The following is a 12,139-nucleotide window of genomic DNA, read 5'->3' as shown; positions in this document are numbered from 1 at the left end:
AGTTCAGCTCCTTTTCTCCGGTCTGCCTGGTCTTTTTTTATGTCTATTCTTTAATACTCACTTTTCTTCTTTAGCATTCACTCATTTTGAGCCAAGTCTTGGTGAGTGTCCCATTGCCGCTCTGTCGGAGAAGGCCCCAGGGTCGCTCCCCACTCCGTGCGTGGCTGTCTGCGTGGTGCTGCTCCCAGGAGGGACCGGCCCTTTCTCACGTCTGCTCCACTTCCCGGTCTCCTGGGTGGGGCGGGGACTCAGTGATGTCCCCCTCCTGGCACCAGCGGGTGTCCCTGGGCCAGCACAGCTGACACGTGATGTGGTATTAATTCCTTCATCCTGGCTCCTGGGACTTGGATATTTCCTCCTGAGCTCAGCCCTGTGTCCAGGCAATGCCGTGTCGTTGCCTCCGACGTTTGGAGTGTGTTGTGGAGGTGGGCTCCAGGCCCCCCCACCCGTGGGGCTGAGAGGCAGGCATGCGGCGTGCTCCCCCAAACCCCTAGCTGTTGTGACAGCTACACCTGACATAAGGGAATTGTGGGGGCCTGATGCTGTCTGGCTAGACATTTCCGTGAAAAGTTTTCACGTTTTTATTTGTGCTCTTGGCTGTTTTTCTGCTGACTGCACTGCTGAGTGACAGGAAAATGACAAGCATGCTAGGGAGCGGCCCCCGAGTCCTTCCCTGTGCTGTCCCCAGCCCGTCCTGGAGCTCGGTGGGACTGTGGTCACTTACATGCATACACCTGCGGCACACTCACCCACCTGTCCTCACACTGGGGATGAAACCCACCTGGCGTCCGCCTCAGGGACTGGGAATCTCAGTGGGTTGATGTGATAAAGTCCTAAGTGTGTCTGTCATTATTCTTCACCCGGAATCTGTGGGTGACATGAATCCTTGGTGCGACTTTTGTTCTAAATCTGCAGCTACTCTGACTAGAAATGTCACTTCATAGTTGAATTCCATGTTAAAATCTGCCCATTGAAAAGAGAAGTGCTTTTAAGTTTTGGGTGCGTTAGAAAATAGATGCGTTGTATTAAGATTCCTGGATGTGGTTTTCATATGACATCTGTAACTTTTTTAAAAACGCTCCATTATACTCGGATGTGTTTTTGCTGATTTATAGGAACGTCTCATCACCTCCTGCTCTGAGGCTTCGGTCTGGGGGTATAGGCTGATTCTCACTGGTGTGGGGTCCCTGAGGCTGGGGTGGGGGGCGAGGGCTGTCTTGTCTCCTGAGTGGTTCATAAGGTGGTGGTGGGACCACAGGCGACACCAGAGTTGCTTTTGCACAATGCACTGCCCCTGGGGGCTGGGAGAAGCCATGTGGCCAAGTCCTTGCCTGGAGACCTGGGTCGTCAGGCACTGAGGGTCAGGGGACAATGGGGAGGGGCAGGGAGTGGACGCCAGCCCAGTGGCTCAAGAGTGCGAGTCTCAGGTTGGGTGAAGGGGGCTCGGGCATGCTCCTTTTAGCCCCTTGCTGTGCATGGTGGCAGTCGCCGGCAGCACCATCTGCCCCAACTGTGAATTGGCTCCAGGTTTGAGAGCCAGCTGGGTGGAGCTCAGGGACCACATGGACACCCTGGGCCCTCTCCCCTGGACTCCTGGCTGCCCCACTGGGCGCTGAGTGGGTGCTGGCCCCGTCATCTTGCCCGGGGCCAATGTAGGGTGCCAGTCCGTTGCCTAGCGTGGAGCAGCCTCCAGGAGTCCGTGTTCCCATGTCCCCAGGCCAGCTGCTCATACCCTCCCTGAGAGCCGCCTGCACTCCTAGTGGCCAGTCCCCCTGGCTCAGGGGGAGCGCACGGGGGTCTGCATCAGGCCAGGCCCCGCCCTCCATGGAGTCCTTGTGGCCACAGCTTAGAGCAGGATGGTTGGCATGTCCTGGACGGGCCCATGGGATACCCCTGGTTACAAGGACTGGGACATCCCGCCCTCTGAGTGGGGCGTTCTTTTCCTGATGGTTTTGTTTGTGAAACCTGACCTTTGGGGTGAAGCCACATGGTGCTTTGGTGCTGGTGTTGAAGAGCCTGTGTGTGGTAGGCTGTGCCCTCGCAGCTCAGTGACGTGCCTGGCGGCATGGTCTCCTTCCTGGGGCAGCTCCCAGGGCTTCTCGGGCGTCATGTGCTGCTGCTGGCTTGTGCTGGGCGGACAGTGAGGAGGGGAAACCATTGACCTTGGCGGTTTGGTTTCCAACCATCAATTCATTTCACTTTTTTTAAATAGTTTTTTTTTTATAACAGCTTTATTGAGATATAATTTACATACCATAAAATTCACCCTTTCCTAGAATACAGTTCAGTGGTTTTTAGTCTATGCAACCATCACCACTATCTAATTATAGAGCATTTTCATCACTCCAAAAAGAAACCCTGTACATACTCAGTAGCTCTCACTCCCCGTTCCCCAACACCCCGCAACCAGGAACCCACTTCCTGTCTGAGGATGTGCATGTTCTGGACGGTTCATGTAAATGGGATCACATGCTGTGTGGCCTTTTGTGTCTAGCGTCTCACTGAGCATCGTGTTCAGGGCTCAACCACATTGCAGCATGGGGTCAGGGCCTCGGTCCTGATTCTGGCTGAGTCCCACTCCAGTGTGGAACGGGCCACACTGTTTACCCGCTGATGGTCACTGGGTGGCTTCCACGTTTTATCTGCTCTGAACCCTTGTGTACACCTGTTTGCGTGGACCTGTGTTTTCAGCCATCATGAGATCGTGCCCAGGAGCAGAGTTGCTGGATCATGTGGTGACTGTCTCAGTGTGTCCCACAGCGGCCACAGCACGTTCCCTCCCACCAGCAGTGTGAGGGGCCTAATTCTCCACATCATCACCAGCACCTTGTACGTTTGTCTCTTAAAAAATTACAGACACTGGGCCAGCCGAGTGGCTTGTTGGTTAAGAGCTGGCTTGGGAGAGTGAGCTTGGAGCAGCATGGCCCGGTTCGGATCCCACATGAGGGCCAGTTACGCTACGCCCTCTACAGCTAAGATGGTGAACAACAGCTCAACCTGGAGCTGGGCTGCTGTGAGTGGCTGGCGATGACGTAGGCTGCAGTGAGGCTGCGGTGAGCTTCTGTGAGCTACCATGAGTGGCTCCAGTGTCTGGCGACTGATCTGCCTCACCCGGGAAAAGCGCAATGATAATACCAACATGGGCCAGTGAAGCAACGTCCTCCACAACTAGATTAAAGAACAAAAGGACAGCAACTTGTCTGTTCCCCTTCTCCGATTCCCCAACGCTGTTCTCTCCCCCAATTCCCCAATAAAATGTTAAAAAAAAAAAATTACAGCCACCCTAGTGAGTGTGACGTGGCACCTCTTTGTGTTTTTTTCTGTTCAACCTTTTGAGATAATTGACTACTCACATGCAGTTGTGAGAAATAGCAGACACTCCCTGTGTCTTTTTCTCGATCCCTCCGGTGTAGCAGCTTGCAGATCCGTAGCACAGGCGTTGGAGTCCCTTTTCAGTTCTTTTGGGTATTCGCTGAGGAGCGGAATTGCTGGGTCACGTGGTCATTCCATGTCACTGAGGAGCCGTCAGTGTCTCTGCAGCCGCCACACTGGTTTCCATTCCCATGGAGGCGCATGAGCCTCCCAGACCCCGTCCTCGCCAACATGCTGTTCTCCATGTTGTTGGTTGCGGCGCCCTTGTCGGAGGGCTGGTGTCTCACTGCTGAGTGTCTCTTCACGTACTTGGTGGCTGTGTGAGTGTCTTGTTTGGAGAATGTCTGAGTTCTTTGCCCCTTTTTGGTTATTTTGTGTGTGTTCTTGAGTTGCAGTTCTTCATGTATTCTGGGTACAGATCCTTCATTTGCAAACATTTCCTCCCATTCCACAGATTATCTTTTCACTTTCTTGATCATGTCCTTTGAAGCAAAGAAGGTTTTGGTTTCGATGAATCCCCCCTTCTGTTCCTTGTGCTTCAGTCTGTGTTTGGGGAGTGGAGGGGCTTGGGCCTTTGCTCTGTCACAGCTCCTTCAGCAAAACCTTAACACACGTTAGCCTTGGCTCTAGACGTTACAGCCTTCGGGTTTTCTCTAAGGTGGCTAAGGAAGCAGTTCAGCATAGAGAAGCCGCACAAAACCAGCCCTTGCTGTGAGAGATGTGAAGGGGCCTCCCGTGGGAATGCTGAGGCAGGGCGGCAAGAACCCCGCCAGCTCTCTGTGGCACGAGCTGCCCCACTCAGAGAGGGTGGTAAGGACGTGTGAGAACCAGAGATGAGGTTTGGGTTCTGTCCTTTTTTTAAAAAGATTTTTTTGGGGGAGAATTGGGTGAGGGAACAACATTGGGGAATCAGGGAAGGGGAAAAGACAATTTTTTAAATTTTTTTATTTAAGATTTTATTGGGGAACTGGGGGGATGGGAACAGTGCTGGGGAATTGGGGGAAGGGGAACAGACAAGTTGCTGTCCTTTTGTTCTTCAGTCTAGTTGTGGAGGATGTTGCTTCACTGGCCCAAGTTGGCACCATCATTGCGCTCTTCCCGGGCGAGGCAGATCAGTCGCCGGCTTCTGGACAGCCGCTCACGCTGGCTGCTGGCTACACACGGTAGCCCATGGCAACCCACAGCAGCAGGACCTGCAGCCTATGCCTGCGACTCACAGCAACCCAGCTCCAGGTTGAGCTGTTGTTCAGCACCTTAGCTGTAGAGGGCAGTGTCACTGGCCCTCATATGTGGGATCCGAACCGGGACCCTCTGGTGTCCCAAGCCAGCTCTTAACCAACGCGCCACTCGGCCGGCTCTGGGTTCTGTCCTTTTAAGGAATCACTTTTCAGCCCCGTAGAAAATAAGGTGATAACAGTGGAAGTGCTATCAGTAGGGTTCCACTCTGGGGCTGGTTGTCCCGCAGGAATGTCAGCACAGGCGGGCTCTCAGGACAGTCACTCCTTCCCTCAGAAGGACTTGGGGGTGGGGGTGATCCTGTTACTTTGCCGGCGGCCCCCAGGGTCGTGTCCTGTCCAGGAGGAGGTTGGCATTGCGTCATCTCACCCCCAGGCCCCTCCCTCCTGTGTAGGACATGTGGGCGCTGTCTTCCCATGTCAACCATGGCACGTCCCAGAATCTTTCCACATATCAGAACAGCCTGGACCGCTCTCCCCAGCTCCAAGCACAGCCTGCCCGTGCCTTTGACGGGGAAGTCTGTCTCCGCTATTTGACTTTGTGTGCCCACAGACGTGGTGCAGACGCTGTGTGGGTGAGCAGCTGCTCAGAGTCAGATCTGAGGTTGGCAGCTCTCCACAGCATGCTCCTTCCTTGTTGGCTGCGACCTCTCATAGGAGATGGTGCAGGAGAGCTGATGGAGGGGTGCAGAGCAGGTGTGTTACACAGCATAGCATGGGCATGTGGGGGGCCCTGCTGGCCCAGGAAGGTGTGTGCTCACACCTGTGAAATCAGGACATGGTCCCTCGGGTTGATGTCATGGAGTTCATGCCTGCTCTGTGGTGGTCAGGTGTCCAGAAATGAAGCTGCTTGCGTGGGAGGCTGATGACCTTCTCAGCGTCACACAGCTTTTCCTAGAGGTGCCGGCAGACATATGCCGGGCCGCTCGCAGGCTCGGCCCCAGGCTGCTGCCGTTGCCTAACAGGCGATAACTGGAACTTAACAGGAAGGTTAAGTTGTCTCCCATTTGCTCAGCCATTTTGGAGGAGGACGTGTCAGCTTTGCTCCGGGCACTTCTCCAGGGCCTCCTGCAGCAGGCTTCGCCCCTGACACCTGGGCAGGTGTGGCCGTGGCCGAGGTGGGACAGCGGTCGGGCTTGTGGCCTCTGCCAGCTGCCGGGCCTGGCGTTTTCCGTGCTGCATTTTGGTTCTTGCTGTGTGTTATCTGCAAGGGTAAAGAGACCTTTTGCAGGCCGGCAGCAGTGTCTCAGGTGAGGTATACACCTTAGGAATGGATTTCTACTGTGGCCACCCACTGGGCGGGCTCTTTGTTCACTGATGAATGAAAAGCAAGAAGTGGCCAGCAGCGGTGGCGGGTGGCGGGTGTGCGCTGCGGACCCCGTCCCCTGCCTGGGGACCCTCTGGCACCTGGGCCTCTGTGAGGGCTCACATGCCTCTGGGTCCTGGTTGCCTGGACGGCACTTGACCCAGCCCTCGCTCCCTGTGGGCATTCTGTCTGGGACCCAGTGGCCTCCCTCACCAACACCACTGGGACATGACAGTGGCCTCTCAGACTGGGAGGGACCCTGGCCTGTCTCCCTCCAGCACGGACACCTCCTCTCTGAAGCCTGGCAGGTCTCTTGGTCAAAAGGAAGTAGCTGAGCCATGGTAGCTAGGAATTGCCTGTTCTCTCAGACGTCCACGAAGCTTGCCCCAAGTGGTGCAGTGTCCTCAACTGTAAGCATCACGGAAAATTTTCTGGGTCCCATCTCAGCGTCCCTGGTGTTGCTAAACCAGACCTGGACGCGTGCCCCCATCTGCTCAGAGCCACCCTTGCTGGGCACTGCAGGACGCAGAGCCCTTTGACCCTCGGTGGATGCCGGGCGCGGATGTGGGCTGTGTCCGGCAGTGTTTCATTTTGATTTGGGGTGTATGACCCCTCTCTGCAGAGGCTGATCAAACCCCTGTGTCTGGAAGTTTCGAGGCAGGACCACTGGTACCTAGTTGGCAGTTAGAGGAAAAGAGTTTGGGTCTGGGGCCCATTGTTTGGCTTTTAATTAATAATTAGGCATTAATGAGATGTGCAAAGGTGTCCAGAGAGCCAGGAGAAGGACTGACCCTGCCTGGGGGCCGCCCTGGGCTCTGCCCGCCATGCCCTCCTGCCTGGCACCTCTGAACGGGCCTGTGAGGGAGTCGGGCCACTAAGGCCTCCCCTGGCCAAGCTGGCTGCTGATGCCCAGAGTCCTGAACTGAACCATGGTGCTGTCGGCCGCAGGGCGTGGCCTGGGTCTGTGTGCTGTGGGGTCACTCAGGTGGCCCTGTGGGCGGCCCTGCTGTGTTACCCGTGGAGCCGCTTGTGGCCCTCTGTGGCCTTGGGTTTGGGTAAATTCTCTTGCTACCACCAAGTGTGCTCCTGGGTGTCAGGGACCTCCTGAGTCTGGGACATTGACTTTTTTGTCCCATTTGGGCCCCTTGGGCCTTGGGAGCATGGGGATTCTGCTGTTTGTCCCACCTGTGACTCTGAAATTCCCCTTTCCTGGCCCCTGAGGAACTGACCGGCTTGGCCCAGACCACCTACACCCTGGGTGGGAAGTCTTCAGAGGGTCTTCCTAGCGTGGCCTTCTGCCCGCCAGCTCACGCAGGGGCAGCCTGCCTGTCTCAGCACTCCTCCTGCCCTCGGCCCAGTGCCTGTAGCGTTGGGTCAGCATGGGTACGAGCACTGTGGCCTGGGTGCCACCGAGACCTAGCCGCCTCCTGTCCCATGTCCTTCCGCAGTCTCACACCAGGGCTTGTCAGCTGGACAGTGGGTGTCGCTTACTCTGTGAGGGGTTCCTCACAGACAGTGGCTCCTGCTCCCTGCCAGCCGTGTCAGGCCCCCAGGGGCTGTTTGACCCTCCCCCAGGTCTGGTGCCGCCGGGTGTGGCAGACGCTGCTATCCATCCCCTCCTGGCCCTGTCCTGACCTGGGGCCTGCCTTTCAGCAGGGAGTTCAGGGACCCAAGTGTGGTTTCCTTTGTAGGGATGCGGTCCACCAGGATCCTCTGCTTTGGGCACAGGGACACTCATGTAGCAGTGGCTGCAGTGGGGCCACTAGGCATCCACTCAGCATGCTCCTGGGCCTGCACCTCCCTCCTGGTCCCCAAGTGGCCAGTGTGGGCGGGCCAAAGGGCCCCCAAGTGATGGCTGACGTTAGCCCCTCTGAGCAGTGCTTAGGGCAGCACATGTCCTGTCTGCTGTGCAGGGGGCACTCTGGCCCTTTCTCCAAAACTAACAGGACCAGCCTGAGTGCTGTGTCCACGCGGGGCCCCTGAACAGGCTCCTGGGGTCTGCCCCGCCCCACACCCTGCTGTATGGACGCGGCTTGGGCTGATGGGCCCCATGCAGGCAGGGGGTGGCCCACCTTGCAGCCCGAATTGTCTGACACCCTCCAGCAGCCTCCCTGAGGTTTCTCGGAACCAGCAGCAGCTGGCAACGAGCCTGTGCTTTTTTCTCCGTGAGAACCCCGCTCGTTTCCGCTCGGTTCCTCCCGTATCCTATCTGCTTAGACAGGAAGCCCCACCCTTGCCGCGTAACCTTCCCCCGCCCAGTCTGCGGGTGGGGGGGGGACGGACCATACAGTGCAGGCCGAGGTCGGGCCACCAGCCTGTACCAGGACTCGTGTCCCCTAGAAAGCAACATGGAGTGGGTCTGTCTTTCCTGAATGATGGTCTTCACAGTTGTCTGTGGGTTCACCTCTGAAATGTCCCCAAGGAGCTTTGTGCACACCGGGCTCAGCTGCAGTGCAGCAGGCCGTCATGGCAGCGGCTTCTGTGGAGGACAAAGGCCAGTGAGGCCCCCTGGTCCCATGTGTCCAGGTCATTGTCTTTCCTGGGACCTGAGGGCTGCACGCTTCCTGGAGTGAGGCTCTGGGGTGAGGCTTGCTGGCTCCCCGCCGCTGCCTGTTTGTCCCGAGACGGGCTGCAGGACCCGTGGCTGCCGGGGAGTGTGGGGGGTGCAGGCCCTGTGCATACACGCACTGGCTCACTCGCTCCATGGACCTGGACGGCACCTTCCCATGAAGCCATCAGGCCACAGGCCCTCCACCCAGGATCCAGCCTGTCTCAGGTCTCGTGTCATAGTGAAACCCTGGTGAGCAGGGTGGCTTGACTGACCACTGTCCCCCTGCACCCCCACCCCCAAGAAAGCGTGTGCCCCCTCAGGGCAAGTCCTGTGAGATGGTATTTTCTCCAATGTCCCTGGAGGTGGGGAGGCCACCTCCCCCACATTCTTTCTGTCCTCCCGAGTGAGCCCTGGGAGAGTGATCGAGGATTGTCCCCGTGGCCCCTAACCCTAAATTCATGGTTGTGCCTTGGCCAGCTGCCCTGGGTATCCCCAGGGCCTCTTGAACATGCCAGGCCCCTTGTAGTTCCTGCTCAGGTCCCAGCCTGGGGGGCGGGGCACCATCCATCTTCCAATGACCATGCCATTTCCAGGAAGAGACCATGTGTTCCTGGGAAACGCACCATTGGTTCGGGCAGTTCACTCGCATTCACACTCGTCCAGAAGCCCACTAAGATGCCAGCATTGCACAGTGAGACTGAGGAAATGTGAACAACTTCCCATAAAGCTCAGCTCACCCATTGAAAAGGGGGTCCTTTATTTTGAAAATGTTTCCTTGGGGTGGGGGTCATTGCAGAAGGCCACGCCCCACCCCACAGTGCAGCTGCCTCAGGCTCAGAAGCAGTTTTCGAAATTATAGTTGGTGAAATCCAGAAGGTTGGGGATGCTGGGTGACGTCCCTGGAAAGCTCTGGGCTGCCCTACAGAGGGCCCCACACTTGGCCAAAGAGCCTGCCCACTGGGGGCTGCCCCTTCCCAGACTGGTCGCCTGGCACAGGGAAGCAGTGGGCTCTTCTGAGCTGACTTTCAAAGTGTCCTCGGCTTCTGCCAGCTGTTCATCACCAAGTTAGCGCATACTCAGGGCTGTGGTGAGAGCCAAACCCTCAAGTCCCCACTGAGAACCCACTTGGGTCCTTGGCGCCCTCCCAGGGCCTCTGCAGTTGTGGGGTGATTGTGGCTACTGGCCCCACTACATGTGCGGCAGCGCCCAGCTGATCCCGTACACGGGTCAGGGTCCACACGGCACTGGACGTGCGTTGCGTTGTGCACAGTTGAGTCTGCTGTCTGGGAGACCCTACCCAGGGCGTGGACGCTGCCGGAGGTGCCAATGGGAACTTTTGTGTCACTTGCAGGTCTCCTCCGAGCCGCCAGTCTCCATAAGAAAAACAGATGATGCTCCCTCCCAGCACCCTGCGTCTTCAGAAAAAGACAAACAGTCCGGCTGGCTGCGGACCCTGGCCCCCTCCTCCAGCAAGGTTCAGCGTGGGGTGGGGCGGAGGCTTGTGGGGAGGGCATGCGGGGGCGGGGCCTGTGGGGCAAGGCCAGTGGGCTGGGGCGGGGCTCTGGTCCCTGACACTGGCACCTCTCTCCCAACAGAGCCTCGGCTGTGTTCACCCTCGCCAGCGCCTCTCCGCCTTCCGACCCTGGTCCCCTGCAGTTTCTACGAGTGACAAAGAACTCTCCCCACACCTCCCAGCCCTGATTCGAGACAGGTGAGTGCCTGCTCTGCTGGGGGGCGGGGGGGTGGTCAGCGTTGAACTCTTCTGCCTCCATGTCAGTGGTTGGCAGCTCCTTCTGGGAGCTGACCGGAAAGGTGTTTTCAAACCAATGGGAGTGATGCGAATTGGGAGTCTGTGGGAGTCTGAGTGCTGGTGCCACTGCTCCTCCGACTCACACCAAACTCCCAAGGCTCTGCCACGTGGCCCAAGTGCAGAACGCTGTGTGCCTGTGGCAGACAGTGAAGCACCCGTCTGTGTTCCTGCCTGCACGTATGGCCGCGTCCCATGACTCTCGGGCCTGTGCATAACGTCTGTTACAGATGCTCCCGCAGCCCTGCTGTCACCTGAGTCACCATGGGCTGCGTGGCAGTGGGACCTGCCTCACGTTTGAGTTATGGGCGTCTGTGTGCACAGCATGTATGTGATTTGTAGGCTACATGCCCAGGCCCCAACTGCCTGGTCAAGGCCATTGCAAGTTTTGGTCATTTTGATGGATATCAGGGTGAGCACATCTAGAACTTTCTGTGGCATCAGGAATTGGCTGTGCCTTCTCCACTGGGTATGGCCCATCGTGGACGTGGCGGCCAGCATCAGTGTTCCAGCTTCCTAAGGTCCTTGGCCAGTGTCACCTTCACACATTCCATAGGCGACTATCCCACACTGAGTGTGGGGGTGAGGCATGGGGGTAGGGCGGACACCTGCAGCCTCAATGTGTCTGTGCCCCTGCAGCTTTTACTCGTACAAGAGCTTCGAGACGGGTGTGGCCCCCAATGTGGCCCTGGCCCCGCCGGCCCAGCAGAAGGTCGTGAGCAGCCCACCGTGTGCCACCATTGTCACCCGGGGTCCCGAGCCCCTCGCCACCTGCATCCAGCCCAGGAAGCGGAAGCTGACGGTGGACCCGCCCGGGGCCTCAGAAACACCAGTGCCCTCAGTTGCCCCAGAGGACGACAAGGACTCAGAGGCCGAGGTGGAAGTGGAGAGCAGGGAGGAATGTGCGTGTCAGCTCCGTCCTGTTCGAGTCCTGCCTGGCCAGCCCTTCCTGGGGGCGGAGCTGCTGTGTGAGCTCGCGGTAACCTGCGCCTCTGTTTGTTTCCACAGTCACCTCCTCCTTGTCCTCGCTGTCCTCTCCGTCCTTTACCTCATCCAGCTCTGCCAAGGACCTGAGCTCCCCGGGTGTGCACGCCCCGCCCGCCCCGCCGGCCGTCCCGGACGCTGCAGCCCCCGCGGAAGCCCCCAGCGGTGGGCTGGAGGCCGAGTTGGAGCACCTGCGGCAGGCGCTGGAGGGCGGCCTGGACACCAAGGAGGCCAAAGAGAAGTTCCTGCATGAGGTGGTGAAGATGCGCGTGAAGCAGGAGGAGAAGCTGAGCGCCGCCCTGCAGGCCAAACGCAGCCTCCACCAGGTGAGCCACCTGCCGCCAGCGCTGGCGGGTCTGTGCTCGGGTAGGAGGAGCCCGAGACGGCCCCGCCCCTCCACTCTGCGGGTGGTCTGCAGGAAGTGGCTTTGCAGGGGCGCTTCCTAAAGCACAGATTTGTGCCCCAGAAGGCGGTGCCATCAGGCCTCCCAGCAGCGTGTGTGCCCGTGCGACGCAGGGCGTCTTCCAGCCTGGCTTGGGAAGGACAGGGCTCCGCACACGCGTGCACACGCCACCTCTTTATTCCCTGCACACCGGATTCTAGATGATTTCCATGGAAGTGACTGCTTTCTTTTGAAGAGGGAGCTGAAGGCTTGAAGCTGCCTGGGCCCCACCTCCACCTCCCTCTCACCCCAAGCGGGACAGACAGCAGGGTCACCAGCAGGTCCTTGAGCTGCAGCGAGGCTCCCCAACGCCACCTTTCCACACTGTGTTTTCTGACACGTGGGAAAGGCTGAGTTCCCAGTGCCTCCGGGAGGGCGGGGCCTTCACATGGGGCTTTGCGGCTTGCGTGGCCTCACAGGCCCTCAGTGTCAACTGGATTCA

At 58.2% G+C, this 12,139-nt stretch overlaps 1 protein-coding gene across 1 annotated transcript in view; it reads left to right on the top strand.

Annotated features, from left to right (window-relative positions):
- SKI (SKI proto-oncogene) overlaps positions 1 to 12,139 on the top strand; it is a 66,828-nt gene that overhangs the window by 50,158 nt on the left and 4,531 nt on the right. Inside the window, exons 2-5 of the mRNA XM_019658462.1 lie at positions 9,816 to 9,938; positions 10,060 to 10,175; positions 10,911 to 11,173; positions 11,280 to 11,581. Coding sequence (XP_019514007.1) covers positions 9,816 to 9,938; positions 10,060 to 10,175; positions 10,911 to 11,173; positions 11,280 to 11,581 — 804 coding nt within the window. The remainder of the gene's footprint in view (positions 1 to 9,815; positions 9,939 to 10,059; positions 10,176 to 10,910; positions 11,174 to 11,279; positions 11,582 to 12,139) is intronic.

This window comes from Hipposideros armiger, unplaced genomic scaffold (assembly GCF_001890085.2).
Source record: "Hipposideros armiger isolate ML-2016 unplaced genomic scaffold, ASM189008v1 scaffold_284, whole genome shotgun sequence".
Lineage (NCBI taxonomy): Eukaryota > Metazoa > Chordata > Mammalia > Chiroptera > Hipposideridae > Hipposideros > Hipposideros armiger.
Note: the sequence above shows the minus strand (reverse complement) of the source record. Positions and strands in the feature narration are given on the sequence as shown.